General features: G+C 32.9%; 1 protein-coding gene across 1 annotated transcript; it reads right to left on the bottom strand.

The window, feature by feature from the left end:
• Nucleotides 1-3258: 3258 nt before the first annotated feature.
• Nucleotides 3259-13864, bottom strand: LOC139879513 (chloroplast envelope quinone oxidoreductase homolog). The gene is made up of 4 exons (XM_071865427.1): nucleotides 13637-13864; nucleotides 4735-4876; nucleotides 4537-4628; nucleotides 3259-4102 (listed from the first exon to the last, which is right to left on the bottom strand). Exons 1-4 carry the CDS (start codon nucleotides 13700-13702, stop codon nucleotides 3413-3415), a joined length of 990 nt encoding a protein of 329 aa, XP_071721528.1. The 5' UTR covers nucleotides 13703-13864; the 3' UTR covers nucleotides 3259-3412.
• Between the last annotated feature and the right edge of the window lie 227 nt (nucleotides 13865-14091).

The raw sequence follows: 14091 nt of genomic DNA, 5'->3' as shown, positions 1-14091 counted from the left end.
AAATATTAAATAAAAGACTTAATTTAAAGCGTAAAGTAAATAACGATAATGAAATTACGAATAATAAAAGTGCGATAAAATAAACTTGCGATAATTAAAAAGTACGATAATTAAAAGTGCAATTAAATACAATAACAATAAATAAAAATGCGATAATTAGAAGTGCAATTAAATATAAAATAAAGGAAATTAAATATGAAATAAAAGAATTATGCTTATTTAAACTTCCGTAATCATGATGTTTGACGTGTTGATTTTAGTTTTATGTCCATGGGTTAATTGTCCTTTGTCCTGGATTATTTAATATGTCCGTCTGGTTTTTGTCCATAACAGTCCATCAGTCATAAATATAAAGTGCGAGTGTCCTCGTCAAATTATCCTTATACCCGAAGTTAAATATTCCAACTAATTGGGGACTTAAACTGTAACAAGGTTTTATTACTTTGTTTAATAATTACACCAGGATGTCGACTGAGTGTAACCCAAGGTTTTAATACTTTGTTAATAATTATGCCAAGTGTCCTTGTACATAATTTCACCCCTGTTTTAATAATTCTAGTGGCTATTAATCCATTCCCGTGTCCGGTTAAATGAACGATTATTTGTACATATAAATACCCCGCCCATCGTGTCCGATCGAGTGTAAATGGTTATTTATAGGGACGCCCAATTGTAAATCTTTATATTAACATTAACAAACTATCATTTAGTTAAACAAATATAAAGCCCATTAATAGCCCATAGTCTAATTTCCACAAGTGTCGTTCTTTTGTCCAAACCCCAATTATGGTACAAAGCTCAATTACCCAATTTTAGTAATTAGCCCAACATCATGATTACTTCGAATTAAATAAGCATAATAATAACTTAGCTACGAGACATTAAATTAAAAAGGTTGAATATAACTTACAATGATTAAAAATAGCGTAGCGTTACACGGACAGAATTTTGACTTACACCCTTACAACATTCGCTAACATACCCTTATTATTAGGATTAAAATTAAAATTAAAATTAAAATATAAATTATAAATATAAATGTTACGTTTAGATAGATGGATGGATATATATGTTGTTTTTTTACGATCAGAATGCGCGAGCTTTATAGGCAGTTTCTAAATTTGGGGCTCCGCGACTCGCGGCAATTTTTGCCTTCAAACTCCGCGAGTCGCGGAGTTTGAAAATACAGCTCACCCTCCTTTGGCTTCTTTCTTGCCGACGATTTATAAATATATTATAATATATATATTAATTTTAAGAATTAATTATATATTATATTATATTTATGTACATAGTTGACTCGTAATTTTTAGTCCATTGCGTCGAGCGTTGAGAGTTGACTCATGTCCCGGTTCCGTATTTTCGAACGTCCTTGCGTACAATTTTATATTTTGTACTTTGCGTTTTGATTTTTGTACTCTTGTAATTTCGAGACGTTTCTTATCAATAATTGGAACCTCTTTGATTGTATTTTGTACTTTTGAGCTTTTTGGACCTTTGCGTCTTCAATTCATCGAATCTGTCTTTTGTCTTCACCTTTTATTATTTAAACGAATATCATTTGTAAATAGAACAATTGCAACTAAAAGCTTGTCTTTCTTGAGGAATAATGCTATGAAATATATGTTCGTTTTTAGCATTATCAGTTATATTTTCTTCAACGTCAAAGGGATCAAATTTTCACCTTTTTCTCATTCGGTCTCAGTATTTGACTCGGTTGTTGGAGGTGATATTCTGGCTCTTTGTTCTTCTATCATTATACAGTCTTCAACGTCTTCGCCTAATGGACATTCTAATGATGTCTCATGTTGTATCATATCTACCCCGTCCAAATAATCCTTCAAACATAAACATACTTCCACGACTTCGGGGGTAAGTCTTGATCTTCTATCCGGTTCGGAAGCTACCGTCGAAGCTTGGACGACTAATAAATCACGAGCCATAGCGGCCAAAATGGCAAAGTTGTGAAATTGTTCGGGATTGATGGATAGTGCTAATTTTGTAAGCTTGTAGTTTCTCAACTCGATTTTGAGTGTCGATGTCCGTGCACGCTTCGTAGCGTCTTCCCTAATTGGTTAAAAGGCTTATATTAACGTCTCGGGGCTTCAAGAAGACGATCTGGTCATTGTCGACCATATTTTGTTGCATACATTTCAAATAAGTTTTCAAAAGTGGTATTAAATTCGTGTTTTTGGTTACTTATATAAAAGTGGGATAATAACTATTGGGACCATCCGTACAATTCAAATTTTGGTATATTGTTGTCGTCAAAAGTTCCACCCCATTACAAATTAGGCGTGGGTCAAGTGCGGCCACACAACAATAAACCATAGGTATTTTTCCAAAATATTTCACTAGTTTCTTTCTCATATAAAAAACCGTTTTTCTGAACATATGAGTATTTGAGTACACCTATTCATATATTTTTCTGTCATTAAATAAAATTGTGAAACTAATGAACTAGTTAGATAATAAACACCCGATAATTTGGTCATTGTCGCTTTAAAAACTTCTATAAATTTTGTATGCACAATAGTACTACCAACTCGGAGTCCACATGGATGGCGAAAGCCCAAAGCAGTATGCACCTGTGTGTGATTCTGGCGCACGAGCTTCCCGAGGTAGTAAACATAAGATCAACTAGTTACGTCAATTATTTTGGACGAAAAACAAACAATATATTATAACAAGGAACTTTGAATGAAAGAACTAAATAATAAACAACAACGCACCAGCTCAAATTGCAACCACAAAACAAAACCAAACAATTACCTACCCTAAGCTATCTAGAAACGATCCAAGGGAGAAACAAATCAAGTGCATAACAGAGCAACACAACAATAAACTCTAAATAACAATAGCCAAACCGAATCTAAAAACATACAACCCACAACTTAACCTACAGCGAAAACGACCCAATTTCTCTGTCTCCAATTTCCTTCTTTTCTTTATGAGGCTTTCATTGTTCAAACTAGCCGAAAAACGAGAATATTTTGTACTTAAAAATGTATGCGATCTAACCAGATTATCCAGTGACCATTTATGTTCCTTTTTTCTGGCAACCGCACTATATGTTGCTAATGAGGTTTGAACCTAAACCTCTTGTGATGATATCATAGCCCCAACCATTAAACTATCTTTGAGCGGTTTTTGGGTCTCCAATTTGTGGGTCTTATATTTGTTTCTTTATGATCAAGTATTTGAGACAAAAAAAATGGCGTCTTCATTTCTTTAAAAATCATATAAACAGAATCACAAGACTATTTTACCCGTTTTCAGATGACACAGAGTATCACTCAAGTTTCACAATTCACTATAACATTGGAAATTTATATGAACAATTTATTATGCACGAAGTTTTAAGTTAAACCAATTAACCATATAATCATATACAATCATCAAAATATTCAAACTATGGCTCAACAATTATTTTACCAGTAGCATGCCCATCAATACTTTTTGCCCAAGCTTCTTCAGCCTTGTTTAAAGGACATCTAGAATCAATAATAGTCTTAATCTTCCCTTCTTTCACCAACCCAACCATGTACTCCAAGTTTTTAGCTTTCGGATACAAAAGTATCGGGACCAGTTTCTTTTTCGAGCATGTGACTTTCTTCACCACAGCAGTCCAAACAGCACTCAGGCCCGGCGTTATATCTATAACCTTACCATTTGGGCCAAGATTCGGCTCAAAAGTAGACCAAGGAATAGGTGTAGCACAATGGATCACCAAATCATATTTCTTATTCGATGGACTATTTAGTGCTGCACCATGTGGAGTTTTGTAGTCAAGAACCTCATCAGCACCAAGGCTTTTCACTAGGTCAATGTTTCGGGCCCCACAAGTGGCTGTAACATGAGCGTTACTTAGCTTTGCGAGTTGGATGGCGTAATGGCCTACGCCGCCTGAAGCGGCGGTGACGAGGATGTTGGTGGCGGGGCTGGTTTTATCAAGGGTAAGACCACCATGATAGGTTAGGGCCTGAAGTGCTGTAAGGCCAGCTACAGGTAGCCCTGCACCATCAGCTGCTGATACTTCTGGTGGTCTGGAAACTGTCAGTTTGTCACTACTTACAGCGTACTCGGATAGTCCTCCACCTTTCTGTAAGTTTCAGGATCAATATAAATAATCATCACAAACAAATAAACACGGTCAGATTGACTCAACAATATCGTTCTTGGGCTGAATAAGTGGGTTGGGTAAGGATTATAAACATCTTTCTGCACAAAAGAATCTGGACTTATAAGTTTTTATTTTAGGAAATCATCTTAAGTTTTCCAAGTTAGTTTGTTAAATATGATTACTATTTATATATATATATATATATTTTGTTTTTTCCATAATAAAAGCATTCAAGATGTTTTACGCCTTACAGATACACTTTGAACAACTTTCAACCAATTCGACTCATTTTATTTGACTCATTAGGGAAAAAACATACCCCAATCGGGTCATTCAACATGGGTCCATATTGTCATCTCCAAACAAGAGCATCGGGAGTCACACTCAGGAAACGAAAAGAAGTAGTAACTTACAAATGAATTAAGCATGGACACAACTTTATCACCAGCTTTGAAATTCTTGACTCCAGCTCCAACGTCTAACACTTCTCCTGCTACATCAGTTGCTGTTCCAACAAAGAAAAGAAAATTCATTATTTCATAAGCAAATTATGCAGGGCCCAGGGCCTATAGGTAGTCGCGCGATAAATAAAACGAATTTAACTAACACACCTGGTATCCATGGGATTTTGAGTGGTAAAAAAGGGCGCAGCATGCCCTTTTGTATTTTCCAATCTACTGGATTTATGCTAGTTGCCTCAAGTTTTAACAGAAGTTCACCTTTACCCGGCTTAGGAATAGGCAATTCAACATGCTACAAAAACAAAAACCAATACAAAATTTACAAAATTGTATATAAAGTAACCTTTGTATGTTAATAAAAAATCTTGTTCAAAAACTCACTCTCATAATATTACATTCTCAGGGCCCGTTTATTTAAATTGATGGTCTGAAGGAATTATTTCAGTTGCTTTTGGGTTTGTTTGCTTTGGACTTAATTATTGAGCCCGTGTTAGCCAACTGCTTATTAGTTGACAAATACAAATTCATTAAGCCTGTGTGTATACACAAGTTTTAGGACTTATTGACACCTCTACCTTTCATTCTTCGATCTTCACACAAAAGAAAAAGACCGCCATGATCAATCGATTAGTTGACATCTTGTAAATCTCCTTCCTCCAATTTGATGTGGTTCCCAGCAACCATCATATTCATCATCTCCGTTCACCTTTTGTTACATGTATATTTTTTTAGTTTTTTTTTTTTAATTATTATGGGGGTTTTGTTTGAACAGTTTTTTTTCACTATTAAAGTTGTTAATGTTTTATTTAATTAAAATGTGTAAAGCTTCATCATCCTCATCGTATATGGCTATCTCCGAGTTATTTTGAAGAATCTTTTTCAAACTTCCTCGTAGTAATTTTGTTGCCGTTGTTTGTCCAAATAAAGTAGACTTTTTATGTAGCTATTTTTTTAAGAAAACAGCAAAAATTTATATACAGATGAATGATCTTAAGCGATGTAGTTAATATGTCTTTGTTTAGGTACATGTGCTTTAATTGTTGGCTCCTGATTCATTTCCAGTGCAAACAAATGTGGTGATTGCTTGTTTGCAATAAATAATTATATAACGGAATGAAATATTTAAGATATATTTCTTACAGAGTGCGACAAAGATTTCCTTTTTGACAATGATGAACAACCCGAACGGAATGTAAAAGAAGAACGTGATGGAACACATAGTGATGCTCAAAGTTCCCAATATATGGCTAATTTTGCAGAATGAAATTGCCCGAAATTTGGATTGAGTAACTTGAATATGAATTGTTGATTATTTAGGTAGCATGTAAGTTTAATGAAGTCACTAGTTGACTTAACCAAATTGTATTATAGAGTAATATGGTTGTTTTGAGAAGCCACCGATAAACTAAAATCAAATGACCTGTTAACTAAAACTGCATGACCTGATATATTGTGTCTGCAAGTTTGAATTGATATTTATGCATGTCATCATATTGTTCATAATCATGGAGAACAAAAACTGACAACAAATGTTAGTTAACTATTCATTAATTATTAAGACAATTAGTCCTCAGTCATTACATATTATATATTGTTATAAAAGTAATAATTGGATGATAATTTTATTATTATTATAGATATTGCATAGTATATTTTTTTGAGTATAAATAGGTGTGTTGAGTTAGAGTTTATTGTATGTATTTTTTGGTTAACAAAAACACTCTCTCTCTAGATTCCAAATGCCACCAAACTCTCATTGTACATTTTTCTATAAATAAAAAACCAATTACTCATACCTTTTGTTCAACCTTTGTTTTCTCCGTTTTACAGTATCTCTATCTCTATATACCTTCTACAGTCAAGAACCACTAAAGGTAGTTATAAGCCTACTGAATTATAACACGTTATCAGCACGATTATCTCAACATTTATACTAAATATGGTTGGCTCTGCCACCTAACTAATATATGGTCGGTTATACCACCTAAATGATATATGGTCGACACTGTCGCCTAATTTACATTTATGTTATCTAACATTTATTTATGTATACTAACATTTACATTTATGTTATCTAACATTTATTTATGTATACTAACATTTACAGTTATGTTCACTAACATTTATATTTATGTTATTTAAGTTATATATGGTCGGTTATACCACCTGAATTATATTTTCTGTAATCTAACTCTTATTAACTTCACTAACATTTATATTTATGTTATTTAAGTTATATATGGTCGGTTATACCACCTGAATTATATTTTCTGTAATCTAACTCTTATTAACTTCACTAACATTTATATTTATGTTAATAAGACCTCATGATTGTACGCAACACGTCATTTGACAACACGGTACTTTATGTACGCAACACGTCATTTGACAACACGGTACCATGGGTCGAGATTAATTCCGATCAATACGAATACGATGGGGTCTTTATATGTTATCTAACATTTATGATTACTTATGCAATTAATCATTATTTATTTCATGCATACTAATGTTTATTCTTAAATTTATAATCTTAAAAGTTAAAATAAAAAAAAAAGTAGTTTGTATTTTTATTAAAAGTAAATCTTAAAAGTTAAAATAAAAAAGTAGTTTGTATTTTTATTAAAAGTAAATCTTAAAAGTTAAAATAGAAAAAGTAGTTTGTATTTTTATTAAAAGTAAATCTTAAAAGTTAAAATAAAAAAAGTAGTTTGTATTTTTATTAAAAGTAAATCTTAAAAGTTAAAATAGAAAAAATAGTTTGTATTAAAAGTAAATCTTAAAAGTTAAAATAAAAAAAGTAGTTTGTATTTTTATTAAAAGTAAATCTTAAAAGTTAAAATAAGAAAAGTAGTTTGTATTTTTATTAAAAGTAAATCTTAAAGGTTAAAATAAGAAAAATATATTATAATAATATATATTATAACTTAATATATATTATAATAATATCATTAATAATATAATATAATATGAACCTATATTCCCTTATGATTTTATTATTTGTAATCATACCATTATTCCTTTGTTTACTACTTATGAATCTAAACTAATTCTAATTGCATGTTGTTATTTATCTACGAAAAAAAAAAAATATTATGATTATGATTATGATTTATGTTGTTCATCTTTCTGAAAATAGAAAATGTCAAACTTATCAAAGCTTGAGTTTGATGCCTTAGACGTATCGGGAACAAACTACACATCATGGGTTATGGACGTAGAAATAAATCTTGGATCATTGGGTATTCTAGAAACTTTAAAAGAAAATAATACTTGTTCCGATCAAGATAAATTAAAATCAATTGCTTTTATTCGCAAACATATTGATACCACCTTAAAACATATGTTTCTCACTATCAAAGATCCACATGTTTTATGGGAAAGTATCAAGAGTAGATTCGATAATCAAAAGGAAATATTACTTCCAGCTGCGAGGGAAGAATGGAGAAATCTAAGGTTCCAAGATTTCAAAAAGGTAAGTGAATACAGCTCGGCCATGTTCAAGATCCGTTCAAAGCTTCAATTCTGTGGTCAAGAAATAAGTGATGCTGATATGATGGAGAAAACTTTCTCCACAATGCATTCTGCAAATATAACTGTGCAAGAAAATTTAAGATTGCAGAATTATAAAACTTTTTCCAAACTTCAAACTTATCTCTTGGTTGCAGAAGTTAATAAAGAATTACTGATGAAAAATCAAGAATCTCGTCCTACCGGTGCGCTAGCATTTCCTGAAGCTAATGTTATTAACAATAATAATAATAATAATAAAAGAAGAAATGCACATGGACGAGGGCGTGGAAGAGGTCGTAGCCATATTGGCCAAAACCATCATCATGGAAATTACCATAACAATAATAAAAATCATAACTATGTTCGAAATCACCCTTATGGTAATGGTCGTGGTGGTGGTCGTGGTCGTGGTGGTCGTGGTCGTGGACAAAGAAATAATAATCCACAAAATTATAAAATCCAAACACCATACAATCCCACAAATCACAATGTTGAAGAAGGCTCTTCAAAGAATGTTGAAGATTCTTGTTACCGATGTGGTAAAATTGGCCACTGGTCTAAAAACTGCCGAACAAATCAGCATTCTGTTAATCGGTATCAAGAATCCCTAAAGGGAAAAGGAAAAGAAGCAAATCTTGTGGATGACCGTGATACAAAAATCACTGAGCCAACTTGTGACTACTTTAATGAATAAATTTCTAATATCTATATATATATATATATATATATATATATATATATATATATATATATATATATATATATATATATATATATATATATAGATATCCTATTATATGTTCTCGTTAAATAAATGGTTGTAGATTTTCAATCTACACCATATCTAGTTTACTACATATTTCCTTATTATATGCTATCGTTTGTAACATGTTTTGAATGTAATATATTGATGAATTATATACTCATTATTTGTTTCTCATATTTTTTTTGAAGTTCATGATGTATACTGCTGGAGTAAAAAATCAGTCAAATGGTGGAGATATTTGTATTGCAGACAGTGGTGCCACTCACACCATACTCAAATCTAAAAAATATTTCACAGACTTGAAAGCAACGGAAGGAACTATACATACTATATCAGGTCCTGTGGACTTAATAAAAGGAATGGGAAAGGCAAAATTCATGTTACCAAATGGTACGAATTTTCTGATAAATAATGCCTTATTTTCTCCCATGTCAAAGAGAAATTTGTTAAGTTTCTCTGACATATACCAAAATGGATATGATTATCAGTCAGTGACAACAGAAAATGAAAAATATTTAAGTATCACTGATAAGAATCGTGTAATTGAAAAACTACCAAGACTTCATTCTGGTTTACATTATACACATATAAATGTACCTGAAGTAAATGTGGTAGTTAAAGAAAAATTATGTGATCCTGTAATGATCAGTTTGTGGCATGAGAGATTAGGTCACCCAGGATCAACAATGATGAAAAGAATAATACAAAATACACATGGACATCCATTGGCGGATCAAAGGATCCCTCATGATGCACTTATCCCATGTACATCATGCTCACTTGGAAAGTTGATAATAAGACCATCACCTCTTAAGGTTGAAAAAGAATCACCAATGTTTCTTGAAAGAATTCAAGGTGATATATGTGGACCAATTCATCCACCATGTGGACCATTTAGATATTTTATGGTTCTAATAGACGCATCTAGTAGATGGTCTCATGTTTGTCTATTATCAAGTCGAAATATGGCATTTGCAAAATTTCTTGCTCAAATTATTAAATTGAGAGCACATTTCCCTGATTATACTATTAAAAGGGTGAGACTAGATAATGCCGGTGAATTTACGTCTCAAGCATTTAATAACTTTTGCATGTCTATTGGGATTATTGTTGAACATCCCGTTGCCCATGTGCATACACAAAATGGTTTAGCTGAATCATTAATTAAACGATTGCAGCTAATAGCTAGACCATTGATAATGCGAACAAAACTCCCAGTATCTGTATGGGGCCATGCAATTTTGCATGCTGCATCATTGATTCGCATTAGACCAAGCGCAAGTCATACATATTCTCCTTTGCAACTTGCTTTTGGTCATCAGCCAAATATTTCCCACCTTAGAACATTTGGTTGTGCGGTTTATGTCCCTATCGCACCACCACAACGCACTAAAATGGGTCCTCAAAGAAGGATGGGAATATATGTTGGATATGAAACATCTTCAATAATAAGATATATTGAACCCATGACGGGTGATGTTTTTACAGCACGTTTTGCTGATTGTCACTTTAATGAAACATTATTCCCTAGATTAGGGGGAGAAATAAAAAATAAAGAAAATGATGTTTCATGGTGTGAACCTCAATTAATGTATCTTGATCCTCGCACAAAAGAATGCGAGATCGAAGTTCAAAAATAATGCATATGCAAGAACTTGCAAATAAATTGCCTGATGCATTTACAGATACAAAAAGAGTGACTAAATCATATATACCAGCAGCAAATGCTCCAGCTCGAATTGAAATTCCAAAAACTGGCAATAATGTTATTCTTGAGTCTTTGCCACGCCAGAAACGTGGGAGACCAATTGGTTCCAAAGATAAAAATCCTCGGAAAAGAAAATCAGCTGATAATGAGGTAAAAGAAAGTGTTCAAGAAGAACTACAAATCAATACTCCTTCTGCAGAGGAGATTGATGATGTCAATACGGAATTTTCAATCAATTACGCACATTCAAAAATATTATGGAACCGAAATGAAATGAAAAATCTTGACGAGATATTTTCATATAATGTTGCATATGACATCATGAATGATGATGATGATCCAGAACCAAAATCTGTCACGGAATGTCAAAATAGACATGATTGGGATCATTGGAAAGGAGCAATACGAGCTGAATTTGAATCACTCAATAAAAGAAAAGTTTTCGGATCTATCATTCTCACACCTAAAGATGTGAAACCTGTGGGATATAGATGGGTTTTTGTGCGAAAAAGAAATGAGAAAAATGAAGTTACAAGGTATAAAGCTAGACTTGTAGCTCAAGGTTTTTCTCAAAGACCGGGAATTGATTATGAGGAAACTTATTCTCCTGTTATGGATGCAATTACTTTTAGATACTTAATCAGCCTAGCAGTTTCTGAAAATTTAGAAATGCATCTCATGGATGTTGTGACTGCTTATCTTTATGGATCACTTGATAGTGATATATATATGAAGATACCTGAAGGATTTAATGTATCAGAAGCAACCAATGCAAAACCCAAAGAAATGTACTCAATCAAGTTACAAAGGTCTTTATATGGGTTGAAACAATCGGGTCGTATGTGGTATAAACGATTAAGTGATTACTTGATAAGCAAAGGGTATACCAATAATCTTATTTGCCCATGTGTTTTCATTAAGAAAACAACATCCGGATATGTGATCATAGCTGTTTATGTTGATGATCTTAATATCATAGGTACAAATAAAGAGATCCATGAAGCCATTCAACTTCTAAAGAAAGAATTTGAAATGAAAGATCTCGGAAAAACCAAGTATTGCCTTGGTTTACAAATTGAACATATGCCTAATGGTTTACTTGTACATCAAACAACATATACTGAAAAGATTTTAAAACGTTTTAATATGGACAAGGCAAAACCATTAAGTACTCCTATGGTTGTTAGATCACTTAATGTTGACACTGATCCATTTCGTCCCTGTGAAGATCATGAAGATATCCTGGGACCAGAAGTACCATATCTTAGTGCAATTGGAGCTCTTATGTATCTTACAAATTGTACAAGACCTGACATTTCTTTTGCAGTTAATTTGTTGGCAAGGTTCAGCTCAGCTCCTACCAAAAGACACTGGAATGGGATCAAACACATATTTCGATACCTTCGAGGAACTACTGATTTAGGATTATTTTATTCTAACGAATCAAAACAAGATTTGGTTGGTTATGCAGATGCTGGTTATTTATCTGATCCACATAAAGCTAAATCTCAAAATGGATATGTATTCCTAAATGGAGGTACCGCAATATCATGGCGTTCTCAAAAACAAACACTTGTTGCAACATCATCAAATCATGCCGAAGTAATTGCATTACATGAAGCCAGTCGGGAATGTTTTTGGTTGAGATCAATGACACAACTCATTACTGATTCTTGTGGACTAGAACGCAATAAAAGTTCAACAACTATCTATGAAGATAATGTAGCTTGCATAACACAGATGAAAGAAGGGTATATCAAAAGTGACCGAACAAAACACATACCCCCTAGATTCTTCTCATACACTCAAAATCTCATTAAGGACAACCAGATTGAAATGAGATATGTTCAGTCCAGCAAAAACTCTGCTGACCTTTTCACCAAAGCACTTCCAACTGCTATTTTCAGAACACACGTTCATAATATTGGCATGAGGCATGTTCAGAAGATGTAACAACTCAGGCGTTGCCTACTTGAGGGGGAGTCAACTCTATGCTGCACTCTTTTTCCCTTAGCTAAAGTTTTATCCCAAAGGGTTTTCTTTAGCAAGGTTTTTAATGAGGCAGTACTAGTTATTCACTAATAAAATTATCATCCAAGGGGGAGTGTTATAAAAGTAATAATTGGATGATAATTTTATTATTATTATAGATATTGCATAGTATATTTTTTTGAGTATAAATAGGTGTGTTGAGTTAGAGTTTATTGTATGTATTTTTTGGTTAACAAAAACACTCTCTCTCTAGATTCCAAATGCCACCAAACTCTCATTGTACATTTTTCTATAAATAAAAAACCAATTACTCATACCTTTTGTTCAACCTTTGTTTTCTCCGTTTTACAGTATCTCTATCTCTATATACCTTCTACAGTCAAGAACCACTAAAGGTAGTTATAAGCCTACTGAATTATAACATATATTATATATTAAATAATAAATAACAATTACTGTAATTAACTTATTCTACAGTAGTATATCCCAAGGTTAAAATGGTTATTTAGTTTCATTCAGATCATTCATTAATCACAAAAAATAAGCAAATATTTACTTTCTCTAGTTACTAAAGGCCCGTTTGGCTCACGGATTTAGACACACGTCGTGTCTGAATTCAATCCCAATTCCGCAAGAATCCTATTGGATTCCAGAACCCCATTGGATTCCGGAACCCCATTGGATTCCGTGAGCCAAACGGGGCCTAAATATAGTTGCTCATTATCCATTCTATTATTCAAATTCATTAGAATTGGTTTTCAATGTTCCAAGTCATTCAATACACAAACAATGCAAAATTTCATATACTCTGTATCTTCTAATCTAATGATTTCTAACACCTAGCATAGAACAAAATGTACAGATATTCATAGTGTATTCTAGATAATTAATAGTAGTATAACCTTACTTTTTACCAATTAATAAACCCTAAACTCAGAAACCGCATAACAACAGATTAGTGCAGTCTGAAATAGTACTCCGTATACAATCAAGTAACGATCAATAAGCAACCATCAATTAAGCAACAATCAAGTAAAGTAATTAGTTTAAAAACTGGCACGGAAGAATTATACCTTAAGACCAGCAACACCACCTCCATAGCCATCACTCTGAAGCGCACGCATAAGCTTTTCCTCCATTATTACTTACACAACACAAATTTTCTTCAATCAAGTATAATTATAGGGAGTAGCAGACGGCAATTAAAGTGTGAAATCGTCAATTTTGATATATAGGCATTGATGATAGTTTTAGCTGTTTGTGCTTTTCGTTAACGTGACGTGACGGACTCGCATCCACCAGTTTAAGTAATTCAAAAATTGACGGTGAATTTCATTTCCTTCGTTACTAACCATGACAACTATCGGGTCGGCCGGTCTGGGCCGAATATAACAGAAAGCCCATCTAATAACAACCGGGTCAAGCTATAGTTGTTTTATTCAGAAATATTGAAATATAAGAACGCCTCTAAGACCATTCCCAACACTGACTGTGACGTCACAGGCAGTTGGTGCGCTTTTTGGCTAAA

Source organism: Rutidosis leptorrhynchoides, chromosome 1 (genome assembly GCF_046630445.1).
Source record: "Rutidosis leptorrhynchoides isolate AG116_Rl617_1_P2 chromosome 1, CSIRO_AGI_Rlap_v1, whole genome shotgun sequence".
In the NCBI taxonomy this organism is placed as follows: Eukaryota; Viridiplantae; Streptophyta; class Magnoliopsida; order Asterales; family Asteraceae; genus Rutidosis; species Rutidosis leptorrhynchoides.
Note: the sequence above shows the minus strand (reverse complement) of the source record. Positions and strands in the feature narration are given on the sequence as shown.